We start from the raw sequence: 16,068 nt of genomic DNA on the forward strand, positions 1-16,068 counted from the left end.
CCGGCGCCCTTCCTCCTCCTCATCCTCCTCACCGGAGGCGCTCGGAGCTCTCTCCGCCGGGCGCCCAAGCGGAGCGGGGGCAGCCACCGCCCCCCCGCCCCGCTCCGCTCCCTCCTTCCATGCCTGCCGCAGCCCGCTGCGCGGGGGAAGGGGGGCCGCGGCAAGCCCGCCCGCTCGCCCTCTCCGGGGCCGCTGGGAAACGTAGTCGGATCCCGTCCGTGACGGACGGCGCCATCTTCTCTCCGCACGGCAACGAGTGCGCATGCGCGGCCCCGCCTCCCTCCCCCCCCCCCGCACGTTACCCCGCCCCTTTGCCGCGGCCGGTATCCCGGGCAGCGTTGTCACGGCGGCCGTCCGCTCGCCCGCCCGCCCGCCTGGCGAGGATTGGCCGAGGGAGCTGCGGGGCGGGATAGGAGGGAAGAGGCGATTGGCTGGGACGGGTGTCACCCGCCGCGGGGATGATTGATGCGGCTGCCTGGTGAGGAGAGAGGGAGGGAGGGAGGCAGAGAGGGAGGGAGGCAGCCAGCGCTTCTCCTCAGCCCAGCGTCCGGCGCCGCGCCGGGTACAGCCCTGCCCCCGGAGCGGGGTGGCGGCGGTGGCGTCGCATGGTTCCCGCTGCCCCGTCCCGTCCTTCCTAGGAGAAGCCCTGGGGAGCTGCTCCTTCCCGGGCCTGAGCGCGGGCTCCGCCACCAGCTCTCAGGGAGGCGAGAGACTCCTCCAAAAGTCCGTGCCCTACCGCAAAAGCATCCAACTTCCCCCCGCTCCGCAAGCTGCGGCCCCGCGCTCTCCCCTCAGCCTCCCCGCCGGCCGCTCTCCTCACGGCGTCCGCGCAACTTCACCGGACCCTCCGCCTTCCCCCCCCCCCCCCGCACCACCACAACCACCTTCCCCCGGCCCGGCCCGGCCCTGCCGGCACCGAGCCGCCCGCCCCCTCGCTAACGACCGCATCCCCTACCGCCTTCCCTCCCCAAACGTGAGTAAGGGGAGGAAGGACGATGAATATGCAGAGAAACGCTGGCCCCGCCGCGGTTCCGGGCGGGGGAGGGGGAGAGTGTGTGTGTGTGTATGTGTGTGTGTGTGTGTGTGGCGAGTGTGCCAGTGTGTGTGTGTGTGTGTGTGTGTGTACACAGCGCTGGGAGGGGTGCGCATGCGCCGTGCGTGGCGGGGCTGAATGTTTCCCAAGTGTTTGAAACTGGTATTTGGGTTTTCCACGTTGGATCAAGTGCGGCGTATGGGAGCGAGGAGGCTGCGTTAGGATCGCCGGGGAGCGGCGGTGAGGAGAGCGGGGAAGGGGGGAGCGGAGGAGAAGCGGAGCGGAGCGGCGCTGGCGCAGGCAGAGGGGCTGCCGCTGCTTCTGACAGACACTTTGCAGAGCACATTTTGTTTCCAGATTGTTTCGGAGGAGCTGGCTTAAGCCCCCCTCCTTTCTCCTCCTCCTCCTCCTCCTCCTCCCCCCCCCTCACACACACACACACACACAAATCCCTCTGATTGTTCCTACCACCTCCTTCGTGAATTACCCACAACGACAGCCATTCAATCAGCTGCTGCTGGCTGTAGGGGACTGGCGGAGGGTGTGTGTGTGTGTCTCTCTCCGTTTCACACAAGAGGAGTCAGATGTAGCTTCTCTCGGTTTTTTGGGGGAGCTACAGAGAGAGGTGGGCAGGGAGTGAGCCGTTCATCGGGGTTACCGTCTTTGGAGGGAGCAGCACTTGCTCTCGCACAGACAGGGAGAGAGAGGTGTGGGGAAGGATATTTTTTTTTTTTTTTTTTTTTCCTTTGCCGGATGAAAATGTTGAGTCCTGCAAACGGAGACCAGCTTCACCTAGTGAACTATGTGGAGGATTATCTGGACTCCATCGAGTCCATGCCCTTCGATCTGCAGAGAAATGTCTCCTTGATGAGGGAAATTGACGCCAAATATCAAGGTAAGTGCTTTCTCCGTGTGTGTGTGTGTGTGTCCGTGTGTGTGGTATGGGGCTCGGGGGGGGCGGGGGGGGGGGAGGGTGTCTTTCCCTTTCTTTTCTTCAGAGCTGAGCCTCGGCTCCGTTTGCCCCTCTGCACCCCAGGGGGATGGTAGTTTTATTTTTGGGAGGTGAAAGGAGGGAGAAAGCCGGGAGGAGAGATCCGAGGAGAGAGAGGGGCTGATCTGCAGCGTTAGCTCTTGTCATGGGGCGGAACAAAAGGTCTCCAGCTCCTCTTATTAAGCAAGGACTCTGCTTTTCTGTGTAAATTGCTGGCCAAGAAGGCGGGGGCAGGGAAGTGGGGTGTGCGGTGCACAAAGGGGGGCCGGCCCCGGCCGTGGGGCTGAGGTGGAAGGGTTTCGGGGTACGGAAGAAAGTGCTGGGTGGACAGAGAGGGAGAGATTACAGCACAACATTTAGGAATGTACAGTATTCATTATGGCTGTAGTAGGGGAGAGAGGCAGCTAGGGAGGGAGGGAGGGAAGGAGGGAGGGAGGGAGGAGAGGGGGGTTAGGCGAGAGTGGGGGGCAGGGTGTGCTTTCTTCGCTCCCTCCTCGGGGGGTTTCGGTTCACCCCGGTAAAGCAGCCCCGCTCCGTGGGGCGGAGGGGGGGGGGGGACGGACACACACGGGACTGGCGTGTGCGGTGTGGGGTGTGCGTGAAAGGGGACGGGGGGGGGGACGGGGGGAAGGATACGGTCGGGTTTACGGATGTGCTGAAGGCTGAAGTGCCCCCTCCCTCCCCTCCCCGCGCTGCCGGCACTCGGGGCACGCTGTCCCCATGCCCCACGGGCGGAGGGAAGGGGGGAGGCCAGTTTGTGCGGGGCTCGGGGCAGCTTTGTCACTTGCTCGCTGGTGTCCGCTCGGGAAGGGGGGGGGCGGGGGAGGGGAGGGCTTTATTCGGTGCCACCGGCAGCGGTGACAGCCGGGGTACCGGGCGGGGAGGAGGACACCCCCCACCGCCACCCCCCTTCCCCCCCACCCCGCGCCCCCGTCCATGTGGCCTTAGGGGGCGGTGGGCAGCGAACCCTGCGGTTCCCCCGGCCGCTCGTCGGGCAGCCCGGGGGCTCCTGGGGGGGGGGCACTTCTTTGGCCGGAGGGGGGGCACCGGGCCGGGCAAAGGAGGGGAGGGCGGGCAGCGCGGTCCGAGCCCACGCCACGGGGCGCGCACCGCCACGCTCAGCGGGCGCCTCCGCGCTTTGCTGGGGAATCGGCGTCGTCGCGCCTTTTATCGACGCCCCTCGTTAGCATATCGCGCCTCGCCCCGCCCCTCGGCGGCGCTGATAGGGGGGATAGCTTCCCCACGGACCGGCCGCGGCCCGCCCCCCTCTCGCCGATTGGTCCCCGGTCCGGGCTATTCCGCCTTGTGCTCCGCCTCCTCGTGACGTTTCGAGAAGCAACTTTTTTGTGGGGTTGATTTGAATATCTCGGCCTGCCCCGGCTTGCGCGTTCTGATTGGCTGGGGCGGCAGCAGCGGGCAGGCCAACCTTGGGCGTCCGGAGCGTGACTGACGTGTTCTCGGGACGGGGGACGCCGCTCTTCCCGCCTCCTCTTGCTCGTGAATGGCGCGGCAGTGCCGGAGGGGGCGGGCTCAAGCTCCCTCCGCCCGCTGCGATTGGCTGCCATTCCCCCCTCCCTCCCTCGGCTATTATTTTTTTACTCTTCTGGTTCTTTCTGGTTCCGATTGGCAACAGCGGGCCGGCAGGGGCGGGCTCTCGCCCTCGGCGTCTCTGATAGGCGCCAGGGTGGGCGGGCCGCCGCGCCTCTCCGCCCGGTGGCCGCCGCCTGCTCTCAAGCCCCGCCTCCGCTGTGACGCCGCCAATAGGGAAGGGGGGGGGCGGAGAACCGCCGCCGGTTTCCTGCCGGAGAACAATAGCTGCTCCGTCACTTCCGGGGCGTTGCCGCCGCGCTGGTTGCTAGGAGAAGGCGGCGGGCGGGCGGGCCGCCCCGCGTTCGCACCGTAATGGCGGCGCCTGGAGCCCGCACCGGCACCGGGAGAGCTGCCTTGGGCCGCGTCCCGCCCGCCGTGGCTGCCGTCCCGCCCGTCCCCTGCGTGGGTGGGGGGGTCGTCTCCCCGTGAGGGCCGCGGAACCGTCCTGGGAATAAAGCTCTCGGAACGCGGGACGCCTTTTTTTTGTTGTTGTTGTTGTTGTTGTTGTTGTTGTTGTTGTGTGGTAGCGAGAGAGAGAGTATCGGTGATGAACCCCAAGGTCCCCGCCAGGCGGAGGTGGGCTGAAGGGGCCCCATCGGTCCAGGGCCAAAGCTCTGGACGCGAAACTTCTGCCCCTCGGCCCTTGGACCTGCCTAACGCTGGGCCTGCAGTCCTCCCGAAGCCTTAATCTTCTCTGCGTTTGGGGCGCTTTTTTGGTGGTGGTTTGGGTTCGGGGTTTTCCATTCTCTTTTGTTTAGGGTTGTTTTGTAGTCAGGAAAAAAATGTCATTCTCCTAAGATAGTTCGTAACACATTGGAATACTAATTTTGGTCAGATAGGTTATATTGCGGTACCGGCTGACAGGCTGTGTTTAACCGATGTGAGAAGCATAGGCTGCAGCTTTAAAAACTGAAGTAAAACTTGCATAAACTTTCCATGTCTTCGCTACAAATTAGGAACACGTGTGTTCAAAAAAATCTGCCCGGGCAAGACAAAACCTAAATCACAGGATAACAATTAGTTGCATATGTATCACATTCTCTTATTTTAAGGAAAAAAAAAAAAGTATAAAAACGTTTTGGTAATGCCATTTGCATGTATAAGAGATCTGGTTTCTGTTAGGTGAATTGAGGTTGGATTTTACGTCTCAGTATATTTTGCTTCTCTAAGGCAGAACATTCAAACCTGTGATAACGGGAAAAATCGGAGAAGAAAGGAGATGCAAGAAAAACATTCTGTGTGGTTTTGAAGACTGATTTAGTGTAGGAGTGCTGAGTGTCCTGTATGTTTGAGTTGATTTGAGTATTGCAGTGAAACTCAAAAACATCTGCTTAAAAATAGGTTTCTAGAACTGTTCTTGAAACTTTTAACACTTTTGTGCAGTGACCTTTCTTATAAACTGTTGGTGCAATTCAAGATCTAATGTATTTTCAGTGTTGGCGTTTTAAATTGGAAGCTCTAGCTGCTCCAATTGTTGCATATCATCCTTAATGTTATATTCTAACTACTTCATCTCCTTTGCAGTAAATATTTAATGACGGTTATATTTCTGTGTTTTAAAAAGCAAGCAACAGGTATTTTGCAGAAAGTACAGGGAGGAAATCATCTAGACATCTTGGATATTGTAATCCTAATGCTGTAGTCCTAGGGATTTAAGTGGCCTCACATTTTCCGCAAAAGTAACTCAGTAGTATCGGGTGAAACTTGCCGTAGCTTAGGGTCCAGCCCCATGTATTTGGAGTTCTTCTGCATCAGCTGTTCAGTATGATAGTGATTATTAAGGAACCCAGCATCTGATTTCTACGCTGGTTTGCACTTGCTTTCTCTCCCACTCTCTTTCTCCCGCTCTCAGTCATTCACTAAAAATATTAATGTTGTTACACAGAAAATGTCCAGGAAAACAGTCTATCAATTTCCCCTCTAATTTTACAAATAATTTTGGGACTTTGATGGTGTGCATGTATTTGTTTAGTTAGTTCGTTCTTTTTAATTACTGTTAAGTTTAAAGGGAAGAATTGTCAGCATGCGTAACATTATATTTGGTCACTTTTTTTTCTAAATCAGCATTTGCGTTCTATTCCTGTGGGACTGACTAGAAGAAAAGTAATCCACTGGAGTCATGAGCCCCTTCCTTGTCAGATACCAGCTTCAGGGAATCTGTCTTTGATCAGCTTTGTGCGTTACGAAAAGGTGTTGCTGCGTGGAACAATACGGGAGGGCTTTGTTTCACCATTCCCTCTGTCGAAAATATTTATAGTTTTTATTTCTTCCTTGCAGAGATTCTGAAGGACCTGGATGATTACTATGAAAAATTTAAACGAGAGACAGATGCCGTGCAGAAGAGAAGAATGTTGCACTGCATACAGAGAGCCTTGATTCGGAGTCAGGAACTGGGGGACGAGAAGATCCAAATCGTCAGTCAGATGGTGGAGCTCGTTGAGAACAGAACCAGGCAAGTGGACAGCCATGTGGAACTGTTTGAGACTTGTCAAGAGACTAACGATACCACTGGAAACAGTGGGAAAGCCAGCCAGGATAAGTCAAAGAATGAGACAATCGCACAGGCTGAAAAGCCCAACAATAAGAGATCAAGGCGGCAAAGGAATAACGAGAATCGAGAAAATGCTTCAAATAATCATGATCATGATGACATCACCTCAGGAACTCCAAAGGAGAAGAAAGCAAAAACGTCCAAGAAGAAGAAACGATCCAAGGCTAAAGCAGAGAGGGAAGCTTCTCCCCCAGACCTTCCTATTGACCCTAACGAGCCAACATACTGCTTGTGCAACCAAGTCTCCTATGGAGAAATGATAGGATGCGATAATGACGAGTGCCCCATTGAGTGGTTTCACTTTTCCTGCGTGGGACTCAATCATAAACCAAAGGGCAAATGGTACTGCCCCAAATGTAGAGGAGAAAACGAGAAAACTATGGACAAGGCATTGGAGAAGTCTAAAAAAGAAAGGGCCTACAACAGGTAGTTTATAGACTTTTCAGAGCAAAGAAGAATAGAACCACCAAACCAGTGTATTTATTGTCAGCGTCACCTTTGTTGAGGTGAAAGGATTGTAAAATGTATATTTTTAAAGGAGGTTTAAAACTGAACCATTCCTGTTATAGGGACGGCAATAAGCAATGTTGTTTTTTCATTTGGTAAACTGTAACGAGAATGTGGTCTGTGGACCAATGTATTCCAAAAGTAAAGTTATAAAAGTTTAAACTGAATATTCGGGTGGGTCTTAAAAGATAAATTAATACTCTTTTTTTTTTTTTTTTCAGTGCTGGTAGCACTCTACCCATTAAAATTTCGATGGCAAATATCTCTGAAATGTAATTTCGTTTTCTTTAATGAAAATTGTTATCTACCTTTTGAGCAAAATTGTTAAATAGTTTAGACATCTGGTTGTATCTGAATAAAGCTGCAATACATTACAAATGTAACTTCTTTTGGTGATAAGCAGTGCAAGAGCAAAAAAAAGGAGGGTAAAATTTGGTTCCTGCTACAAAGTGTCAGTATAACAGTTCAATAGCAAATGTTTAAATAGGCTTAGAGGATTATTTTTAAAAAAAAAAAAAAAGTTAATGGTTAAATTTTACACAACAAATATTTTATATGCTGGCCAAGTACCACGAGGGCCATTTTAAAATGATTGAATATGTTTTATATTTAACCAGGAAGTGGTTTAGTAATGAGACTTAACATAAACAAAGCTTTATACTGTCACAGATAGTAGTGTAGCAATCCTTAATTTGTTTAAGTTGTATAAATGTACATTTTTAAGTGGAGTTGCACTTACTGTATTATACTTGGAAATGCAGCCAAATGCCATTGTGTAACCAATGTGCATTTCCTGCTGTATGTATGAAAATTGTACAGCTGTGATATTAAGAAATAAATGAAACAACTTTGACAGTTTGCTGATTTAGCAATCATGTTTGATCATTCGTATAGCTTAAAAAAAATAATTTGTCTTTAACCTCAGCAGCTTCAGCAAGCTGCTGCTAGGAAGCCTGAAACTGTTGTAGTGGTAACCAAATTACAGTTCTGATAATGAATCTTCATAGACTGTATGGCCAGCAAGGTCATAGGAAAGCCAAAATAGCATTTAACTTTCCATCCAAATCTCCTCTTTTTGTGCTTTGCAGTCACTCCCAGACCTGGACATTTATCTAAAAATCGATAGGATAGAGCTGGTCTTGTTCAGTTGTTTTCATGCTTTTTCGCTGTGGATATAAATTATTCCATGTGTGTTATCAGCAGAAAGATCTTTTGCGTTACAGCATTTTCAAAATATTATTGCAGCCGTTCCAGGGTAGGCATTTTTATTCTTCATGGTCACCTCATACAAAATTGTACTAGCTGTGACGGCGGTGCCGTGTGCTGGATGAGGTGTCCAGGCCCTCTGTCGCTTAGCTTTGTAGTGAAGCTTGGTCGGACTGTTTTCTTTCACCTGCGTGGCTGGAGGGGCTGATGTTCTGGCTGAGCTGGTTTGGTCTCCTCGTCCCCCTGCGGCCCTTTACTGCAGGTGAGAAGGGGACGGGACCGGCAGTGGGAAGGTTGTGAAATCTGGTGGGTCAGACAACAGTCTTGTAAGAGTATGGGAGGCTGGGGTTGGGCTTTTTTGGAACACGGCATTCTCTTAAAATTTATAATTGTGTTGTTTTGCTTCCTGGACAGTGAAACTGTACCACTGAAGTGATGCTGCTTTTTTCCCAATGTATTCCAGCAGGTCTTTCTCTTGGAAGTAGGGAAGACAAGGTTTTGGATCCAGCTGAACGCAAGGCAGTTGAAGGGGCTCAGTGTTTTCTAAAGATGTACTGAAAAGCCTCAAGGTGTGCCACATCACCTTGTGTGGGTATTCCCTGCCAGACAGACATACTCAGGCTGACAAGCAGAAGTCCTGTTGTACTTCTGAATAGGTATACAAAGCGTGTGCGCGTGCATGTACCTTCGTGTTTCCAGTCACTACAGGCTGTCACGTTACACCGAGCCATCTTTGCCCTGGGCAAACGACCGCTCCGACTCACATCTCCTGCTCCTGAGGTGGTTTAGGGTTGGTGTGCAATTTCTCTGCTCTCCTACCCTTCTCTTTTCCTCTTCTCTCTAAAGCGTTCTGGTTCTCCATTCTCTCTACGCACTTACTGGTCTCTCCTGCTCCTCCCTCTCTCCACTTGCTGCTGTTGTGGCTAATCCTGATGTTTCTGGTCTTTTCTGCCTCGGCCGTTCTGTTGTCCTCCCACCAGCCTATGCTGAGAACGTCGATACTTGGCAGGACTGTACTAGTGAAACCCCAGTGAAGCTTTCTGTAGGAACTCGTGCAGACACAGTTTCAAACTGAGCCTTTTTCATGAAATGTCTGCATTGGTTCTGCAGGGCATTTTGAATGTGAAAAGCCAGAAGAACACAACGAAGGTGCAAAGGAGTATGGTAAGAAAGTTCATCTAAAGGTGGATCGGTAGACCAGTATTTACACTGCCCTTAAATGAATTTATTTCCAGCTACTGAGGGCTGGCTGTGGTCTCCTGTGTTTCAGTCTTTTGCAAAAGACAGCTGCTGATCTGCAAAGCAGCTTGGAGTTATATCCCTTTCCTCATTTTTCCAAGACTTGGGTTATCTTCCCAACTTGCCTGTTACAGGCTGCAATGCTGCTCTGCTGCTTGACCCCGAGGGCTGACTGGACCGGCATGGTGCCATTTGACAGGTCTAGTTTCAGTCGATGGGCACAAATTGATGACTTTAGTTAGATGCGTGGGACTCTCTGTGGCACTAAGCTCTTTGTTGATGGAAGTGAAGCCGTCTCACGTTATACCGACACGCTGCCAAGTGCTGTGTAGCGTGCAAACTTTGTTCTGGCTTTGGTATCTTGTCTAAAATTCTGTCTTTACAAAATGTCTTTACAAATCCTCCTTTCTTAGTGTTGCGGTTTAACCCCAGCCAGCAACTAAGCACTAAGCAGCCACTCGGTCACTCCTTCCCCCCCCACCCCCCCAGTGGGATGGGGAGGAGAAGCAAAAACAAGTAAAACTCATGGGTTGAGATAGGAACAGTTTAATCATTGAAATAAAAATTAAAGTATAATAGTAATGAAAAGGAAGATAACAAAAAAAGAGGGTGAAATATAAGCCAAGAAAGACAAGTGATGTGCAATGCAAACTAACTCGATGCCCAGTTAGTTCCCGAGCAGCGATCCCCCCTCTGGCCAGCTGCCCCCAGTTTATGTACTGGGCATGACGTCACACGGTATGGAATACCCAGTTTGGGTCGGCTGTCCTGGCTGTGTCCCCTCCCAACTCCTTGTGCCCCTCCAGCCTTCTCGCTGGCTGGGCAGGAGAAGCCGAAAAACCTTTGACTTGGTCTAAACCCTACTGAGCAACAACTGAAAACATCCGTGTGTTGTCAACATTCTTCTCGCACTGAACCCAAAACATAGCACTGTGCCAGCTACTAGGAAGAAAATTAACTCTATCCCAGCCAAAACCAGGACACTTAGTTATTCAGAGAGTGTTTAATGCTCACGAGAAACTGCCATCCTTTGAGCCAATTTTCATTATTTCTGTGTGATTTGTGACAGTGCTGTCATTTGGGGAGATCATCTGCAGGTCTGAGAAAACATCTGAGTCCCGCAGTGACCCTTTCCCGCTGAGGCTGCCAGCAAACGGCTTGAGTGAGAGGAAAACTCTTCTAAGAACTGAGCTAAGGCTTCTAACGCATTTCCCACAGGTTCATGAGCGGCTATCGGGTACGGTGGCATTAATACAGTATACAAAAATCAGCAGGTGTTCGCTGAGGAGGAAGCCACAGCAGCAGGAATTGCAAACTTCACGTGCAGGCAGCTGTAATCGCTGCTGATCTGTGATAGGCGACACAGGTAAGTCCATATTGTGTTGCTGAACCCTGGAGCCGATGACAAAGTCCTTCCGACTACTGAAAAGCACCGTGTCAACACGCAAGTCGAGGGAGCTGGCAGCAAACCTTACACCTGGGTCGTCCCCGTCCTCCGACGGCGGATTTGTCCTGCAGGAGCGCGGCTGGCAGCGAGGAGCTGGTGCCGAAGGCACAAGTCGGGAGGTAAAAGGCGGCAGCGAGGAGCCCTTTGGGTGCTACGTCAGCTCCAGTTGCAAAATGTTCCCAGCGGGACAGAGAGAGAGAACCACCGTGAGCCTGAAACAGCAGAGCAAAGCTTCGGTTTCAACCGCTGTATCACCTGAAAGCATCCCAATTAAGCAGAACTACTGTCTCCATTAAACAGCAGCAACCCTGGCCATGTGTATCATTAGGTTTAAATAGGTTTCTTACTAATTAAGCACAGTTGCTGATTAACTGTGTCCTAATTTTGTGGAGCGAGCAGAATAAATACAATTGGATTGGACTGCTCCACTGGTCTCATTTTTTTGGTAGGGTGTTTTTAGTTAATCTTTGAAATTGTAATAACAGTGAAAGAGAGAGAGAGAGAGAAAATACCGTAAACTGTTTCGCAGATTATAATACAAAACCAGTTCTCTGTAATAGAAATGCTTCAAAACAAATTTGAATGCCCTTGGAGTGCGTTCTGTTGCTTTAGTTAGACTCATCATCATCCTCACGGCCTATTTGCTCTGTGTACATTAAAAAACACCAAACTCTTGTGCTAGCCATAGCTCAGAAGAGCTAATAATTTCCCGCTTCTGAGTATCAAAAGTAGTGTGAGCATTCAATGTAACGTCAAAAAATAATCAAGCTAATAATTCTTCACGCAGCTTCTTACTTTCCCAGGTATTACCAATGTCCCAGATGTTACAAGGAGGAGGAACGACGCAGTAAGGAAGAGCACCGGAGCAGTCGGAGTATGCGTAGGAAGCGCTGAAAGACAGTGTTAAGGTTTTCTCCCGAGCGCAGGATGCCTAGATTACTTTTCCCACTAAGCGTTTATTGTAGCTGGTAGTCAAAACCGGCTAACGCCCCTCGGTCCCCTCTGACGGCGGGGGCTGTGTCCGTGGCCAGGACGGGAGCGAGGAGGGCTTCTGCTTGTCCGTGTCTGAATCCCGATTGCCAGGCTACGTTGATCCTTCATAGTCTGCAGTATAAACGGCTTTGCCGGTGTGGACCCCGTCCCTCGCCCCGGCGCGCGATGCTGGCCCCTCCGCAGGACCTCGCCGCTCTTCCAGCTCTGCCGGAAAAAGGCAAAAGGTGCTGGGTACCAAACTTCTAAAAACAGGTACCAGCGCTTGCATCTCCAGCTCTCACTTGAGAAGCGTAAGTAAACGTTGTGGCTTACCATCCTCGAGAAGGACTGCTGGCTTTGAGGTCCTCTCCGAAACAGCCTGGTAGTTCAGCTTAACCGTTCTTGAAGACTTTGCGTACTGTCCGTCTGACATAAGGCCATGGATTCTCCCATGCTGCAGTAACGAAGAGTGTGGGAGTAATCCCGGTCAGATGGATGGACGCTTTGCAGAAGTCCAAATTCCTTTCAGTTTGTTGGGGTGAAAATCTAACCTCCATCCACATTTTAGGTAACTAGTGAAGCAGGGAGCAAAAAATGTGTCCGAAATGGCAGAATTCCTTGCAATACAGCGATTTGGGTTTCTGTACGGCTGTGCTGTACGCACTGTGCGCCTGCGCGCTGAGTCTATCCCCGACAAGAGTTTCAAGGCAATTCCTCAGATTGTTTATCAAATGTAGTCCTGTGGACATCGACAGTAATGTTAATTTTTAAGCTGCTTGAAGTAGTTACTTCTATTTTCAATAGCTTACTTTAATAAGTCAGCCTTTCTATATGGCCGTCGGCCGAGACGGAGGGCTGGAAGAGACTCGGGGAGCTGCAGAAGGTGCAGGCAGTAGGCGACTTCGTGCCTGCGGTACATCAGTCTTCCACGCGGGTGCTGGCTGAACTGGCCCTGAACTTCTGCTTCTGCTCCATGCTTTGGGGAAAGGATCATGAAGCAAAGAAAACGGAGTCATCTCTTGCATTCTGCTTGCTGACAAGTTGGGTAAGGCCCTAAGAGATTAACATATCTAGGCCTGGTAACTCAGCATCATAAAAAAAAAAAAAATATATATATATATATACTTAAAATAAACTTGGATCCTTTTAAGTGAATATGTAAAACTTGGGTAAGACAGATAGCGGCACCTTCATACTCTCAGTCTGTGGAAGAATTAATGCAATTTAAATGACTGTTGTTCCCTCTAGTGCTATACATCCTGAACACCCTCATCATACAATGCACTTTGCTAGTTTGATTTTTTTTTCCAAATAAATCAAACTTGAAAAAAAAAGGGGGGTTTAATGATAAGGATGAGAAAACCAAGTGAATTGTGCATAAATGATTTACCTGCATACAGAAAGGACTGTTTTGCTGTGTTAATTAAAAGATATATATCAGGGAACTTTTCTTTCTGCCAGCCTCCTCTCTCCTTGAGATTTGCATGGTTTCACCTGAAATAAAATGCTCTGTTCTCACAATAGCTTCTTCAGTCTTAGAAGTCTGGGAACAGACAATTTATTGAGAGCCGTATCAGTAAAAGATGAATTGTTAGATGCATGTTCCACACAGTGATTTTATTCAACAACTAAAAGATTAAGGGCAATTCTTTCAGAAAAGTCCCCTGAGTTTGAATGCTTTAGTTTGTAGATGTCCCTGGAGGACATTGCAAGTAGAAGGAAATGAATGTAACATGTCTTAAACTTTAATCAAGTCTAATCTATGGTCACAGTTACTTAAAAACTTTGATTGTGATCATATCATTTCAGCATAGTGTCACCGCAGAAGAGAAATATGATTGTTCGGATGCCTTGATTTTGCATTTCCATGTTTTACCAGAATTTGATTTATTTTATGTTTTGTCTCAGTTTTTTATCTGCTGACCCTATTCTGCTTGGATTGGAGACAGCTTCAAGAAGACAAAAGCAGTATTTTTAAATTAAAATTACTGATACTGCTCTCGATCTTTGTTGTCCACACTCATATATATTATTTTTTTTCCCTGGGAATACAGAAGGTGTCGTGAGAGCTCCCTTATGCTGAGCCCTTAGAATGAGCGCAAAGAAACCTTTACAAGAGGAAGAGAGGGATTTGTGAAGAGTGGAAATAAGGCTACAATGCCAAGGTAAACAGCTGGACTTTGATATCAAAAGTAATCCTTCCTGGGCCATAAAAGATTTAAAGGAGTTCTATCTAAATAGCCCCAAGGGAAATAGAGCATCATTTTTCCCCAAAAGATAAACACAAAGTATGCGACACTTCTGCACTTGGGCAGTTTTGGTGAAAGGACGGGAGGCTGTTTGGCGCAGGGTGAGCCGCAGCCACGTTTTGCAAAGCCAGAGCTGTGTCGTGCTGTACGAGAGAATATTGAGGAACTGTTAGAAGTGGGTTACCAAGGCATCCTATCATCTCCAGGTGTTATTTTACAGAAGGCACCGCTGGGCAGGATTTAGCACCCATGTCCACGGAGGTTTCAAGGGAAGCCAAAGCACCTTCTTTGTGCAAGTCGGAGGTCAAGGGTCCACTTACTGCGTCCGACAGAGCAGAAGAGGGCAAAACTAAATTTGACCTCAACTCACTGTCAAGCCATAGCTAAGCAAGTTTCTCAAAAAAGCACAAATGTTAACTTCCATGAGTAAACTGTTAGTATTTTCCATAGGTAACTGAGGCAAATGTCGGATGCTCGTATTTCAGGAAATATTTCAGGTATTAAGTGGCGGGATCTGTTTTCTAATGCTACTAGCGCATAAAAGCTGAAAACAAAGGGATTTGTGGAGAACTAGTTGAAAAGGTTTGGACCAAAGCTCAGGAAGAACAGGTGTATTTTTATTTGTAAAACTGATGTACATCTTATTTTAATTGATTTGTCTAACGTTAGGAGGGTTCCTTGCCTCATCCTTTCTAACAAACAGAGGGCTTTTTAAGATTAATTTCTTGTTGAAGTAAAAACTAGAGACAGAGTCTCGGGTGTGCTACCAGTGCAGGTTGCTCCGTTGTGTGCTGGACCTTCACCTGGTCTTTCTGGGCAGCAGAGATTCCCTCCACTGAAAATACAGGTAAGGCAACCCTGCTCCCGACCAAACAGCTGCTGGGGGCTGTTTTATCAGCATCTTGCGCACATCTTACTGGTCAACAATTTTTTTTTTGTTTCCAGGGTCTCTGTACTTTTGGAAACCACCGAGGACATATCCTCTGGGTAGATAGACAAGGGTCTCAAACACACTCCTTTTTGCACTCTTTTTTTTGGGGGGTGGGGTGATGGTTCAGAGGGGTGTAATACATGTGATGATAGGATGTGCTTCATTCTCTGCAATATACTGAATGAATCTTTGAACGCTTGTATGTCTCCTTACCTGTCAATTACTTCTACTGGACAGTCTGTGGTAGCGTACGCACCCCGTGGACGGGGAAATTCTGTACGTGCTTGCAGGACAAGGTGACAGTCGTAAGTACAGAGCCACCTCTCCTTGTCCAGCACTGCTGGAACTTGGACAGGCTTTAGGGGATGGGGTTGAGTTTCTGCTATGGGTGCAGAAAGCATTGCTATAGCATTGGCATTCCCAGCTGTCTGAAGGGGAATTTCCTGTTCACAGGAATATGAACATTTCTCATTCCATCCCCCCAAATAATTTTAGGTAAACTGGAATGATCAAGAAGATGACCACAGGCAGGAGGCAAAAGGACTGTACATAAATGATGCCGGGTGTGCAGGTGGCTGCTTGTATGTAGCACGATTTGGAAAAGGTTGTAACACATGATCATCTTAAAAAAAAAAAAGCCCAAAAGGACAATCTAGGGAACTATGGGCAGGTCAGCCTCACTTTGGACCCTGGGAAAATCATGGAGCAAGTCCCCGTGGAGCACATTTCTGGGCACATGAAGGTGAATGAGAGCCTTCAGCCTGGCCTTGCCGAGGGCAGATCATACCTGACCAGCCTATTTGCCTTCTGTGATAAAATGACCGAATCTGTGAGCGAGGGGAGAGCGCTGGATCTCACGGCTTTCAACTTGAACAAGGTAGGTGCCGTTCCCTTCAACTTTAGCAAGGCGTTCAACATTTTCTGCCGTGATATTCATACATCTGCATTGGGAATTTGCAGTCTGGGTGGGGAGACAACCCTTTGGATGGTTGGGCTCCGAGGGTCGTGGTCAACGGGTCACGTACCTTCTTCCTGGGGGCTGGTAAGGAGCGGAGTACCGCAGGTCTGTCCTGCGACCTGTCCTGTGTAACGACATTACCCGTGACCTGGAGGAAGCAGCGAAGGTCTCACTTGTCAAGGTTGCCAGTGACACCAAACTGGGATGGTGGCACCAGTCCGTAGGCTCGATGCTGGGGCTGCCGTCCAGAGGGACCGAGACAGGCTGGAGTGGGGGGGCCGGCAGGAACCTTGTGCAATTCAGCAAGGACGGCTGAATTCATGCCGGTCTCCAGAAGTCCACGAGGAAACACCCACTAACTCTTACTTCAGATCTAAGAATCCATTGAAGCATT

At 49.7% G+C, this 16,068-nt stretch overlaps 1 protein-coding gene across 1 annotated transcript; it reads left to right on the plus strand.

Annotated features, from left to right (window-relative positions):
• Positions 1-1,403: 1,403 nt before the first annotated feature.
• On the plus strand, positions 1,404-7,530 carry ING1 (inhibitor of growth family member 1). Its single transcript, XM_049834683.1, has 2 exons — positions 1,404-1,928; positions 5,892-7,530. Exons 1-2 carry the CDS (start codon positions 1,787-1,789, stop codon positions 6,593-6,595), a joined length of 846 nt encoding a protein of 281 aa, XP_049690640.1. The 5' UTR covers positions 1,404-1,786; the 3' UTR covers positions 6,596-7,530.
• Positions 7,531-16,068: the final 8,538 nt, after the last annotated feature.

Source organism: Accipiter gentilis, chromosome 31 (assembly GCF_929443795.1).
Source record: "Accipiter gentilis chromosome 31, bAccGen1.1, whole genome shotgun sequence".
Classification (NCBI taxonomy): Eukaryota; Metazoa; Chordata; class Aves; order Accipitriformes; family Accipitridae; genus Astur; species Astur gentilis.

What these genes read in the sequence shown, in the direction of transcription:
- ING1 (XM_049834683.1), top strand. Translation starts at nt 1,787, where the DNA reads ATGAAAATGTTGAGTCCTGCAAACGGAGACCAGCTTCACCTAGTGAAC. An exon ending in AATTGACGCCAAATATCAAG is followed by an intron (nt 1,929 to 5,891) that starts GTAAGTGCTTTC and finishes TCTTCCTTGCAG; the next exon opens with AGATTCTGAAGGACCTGGAT.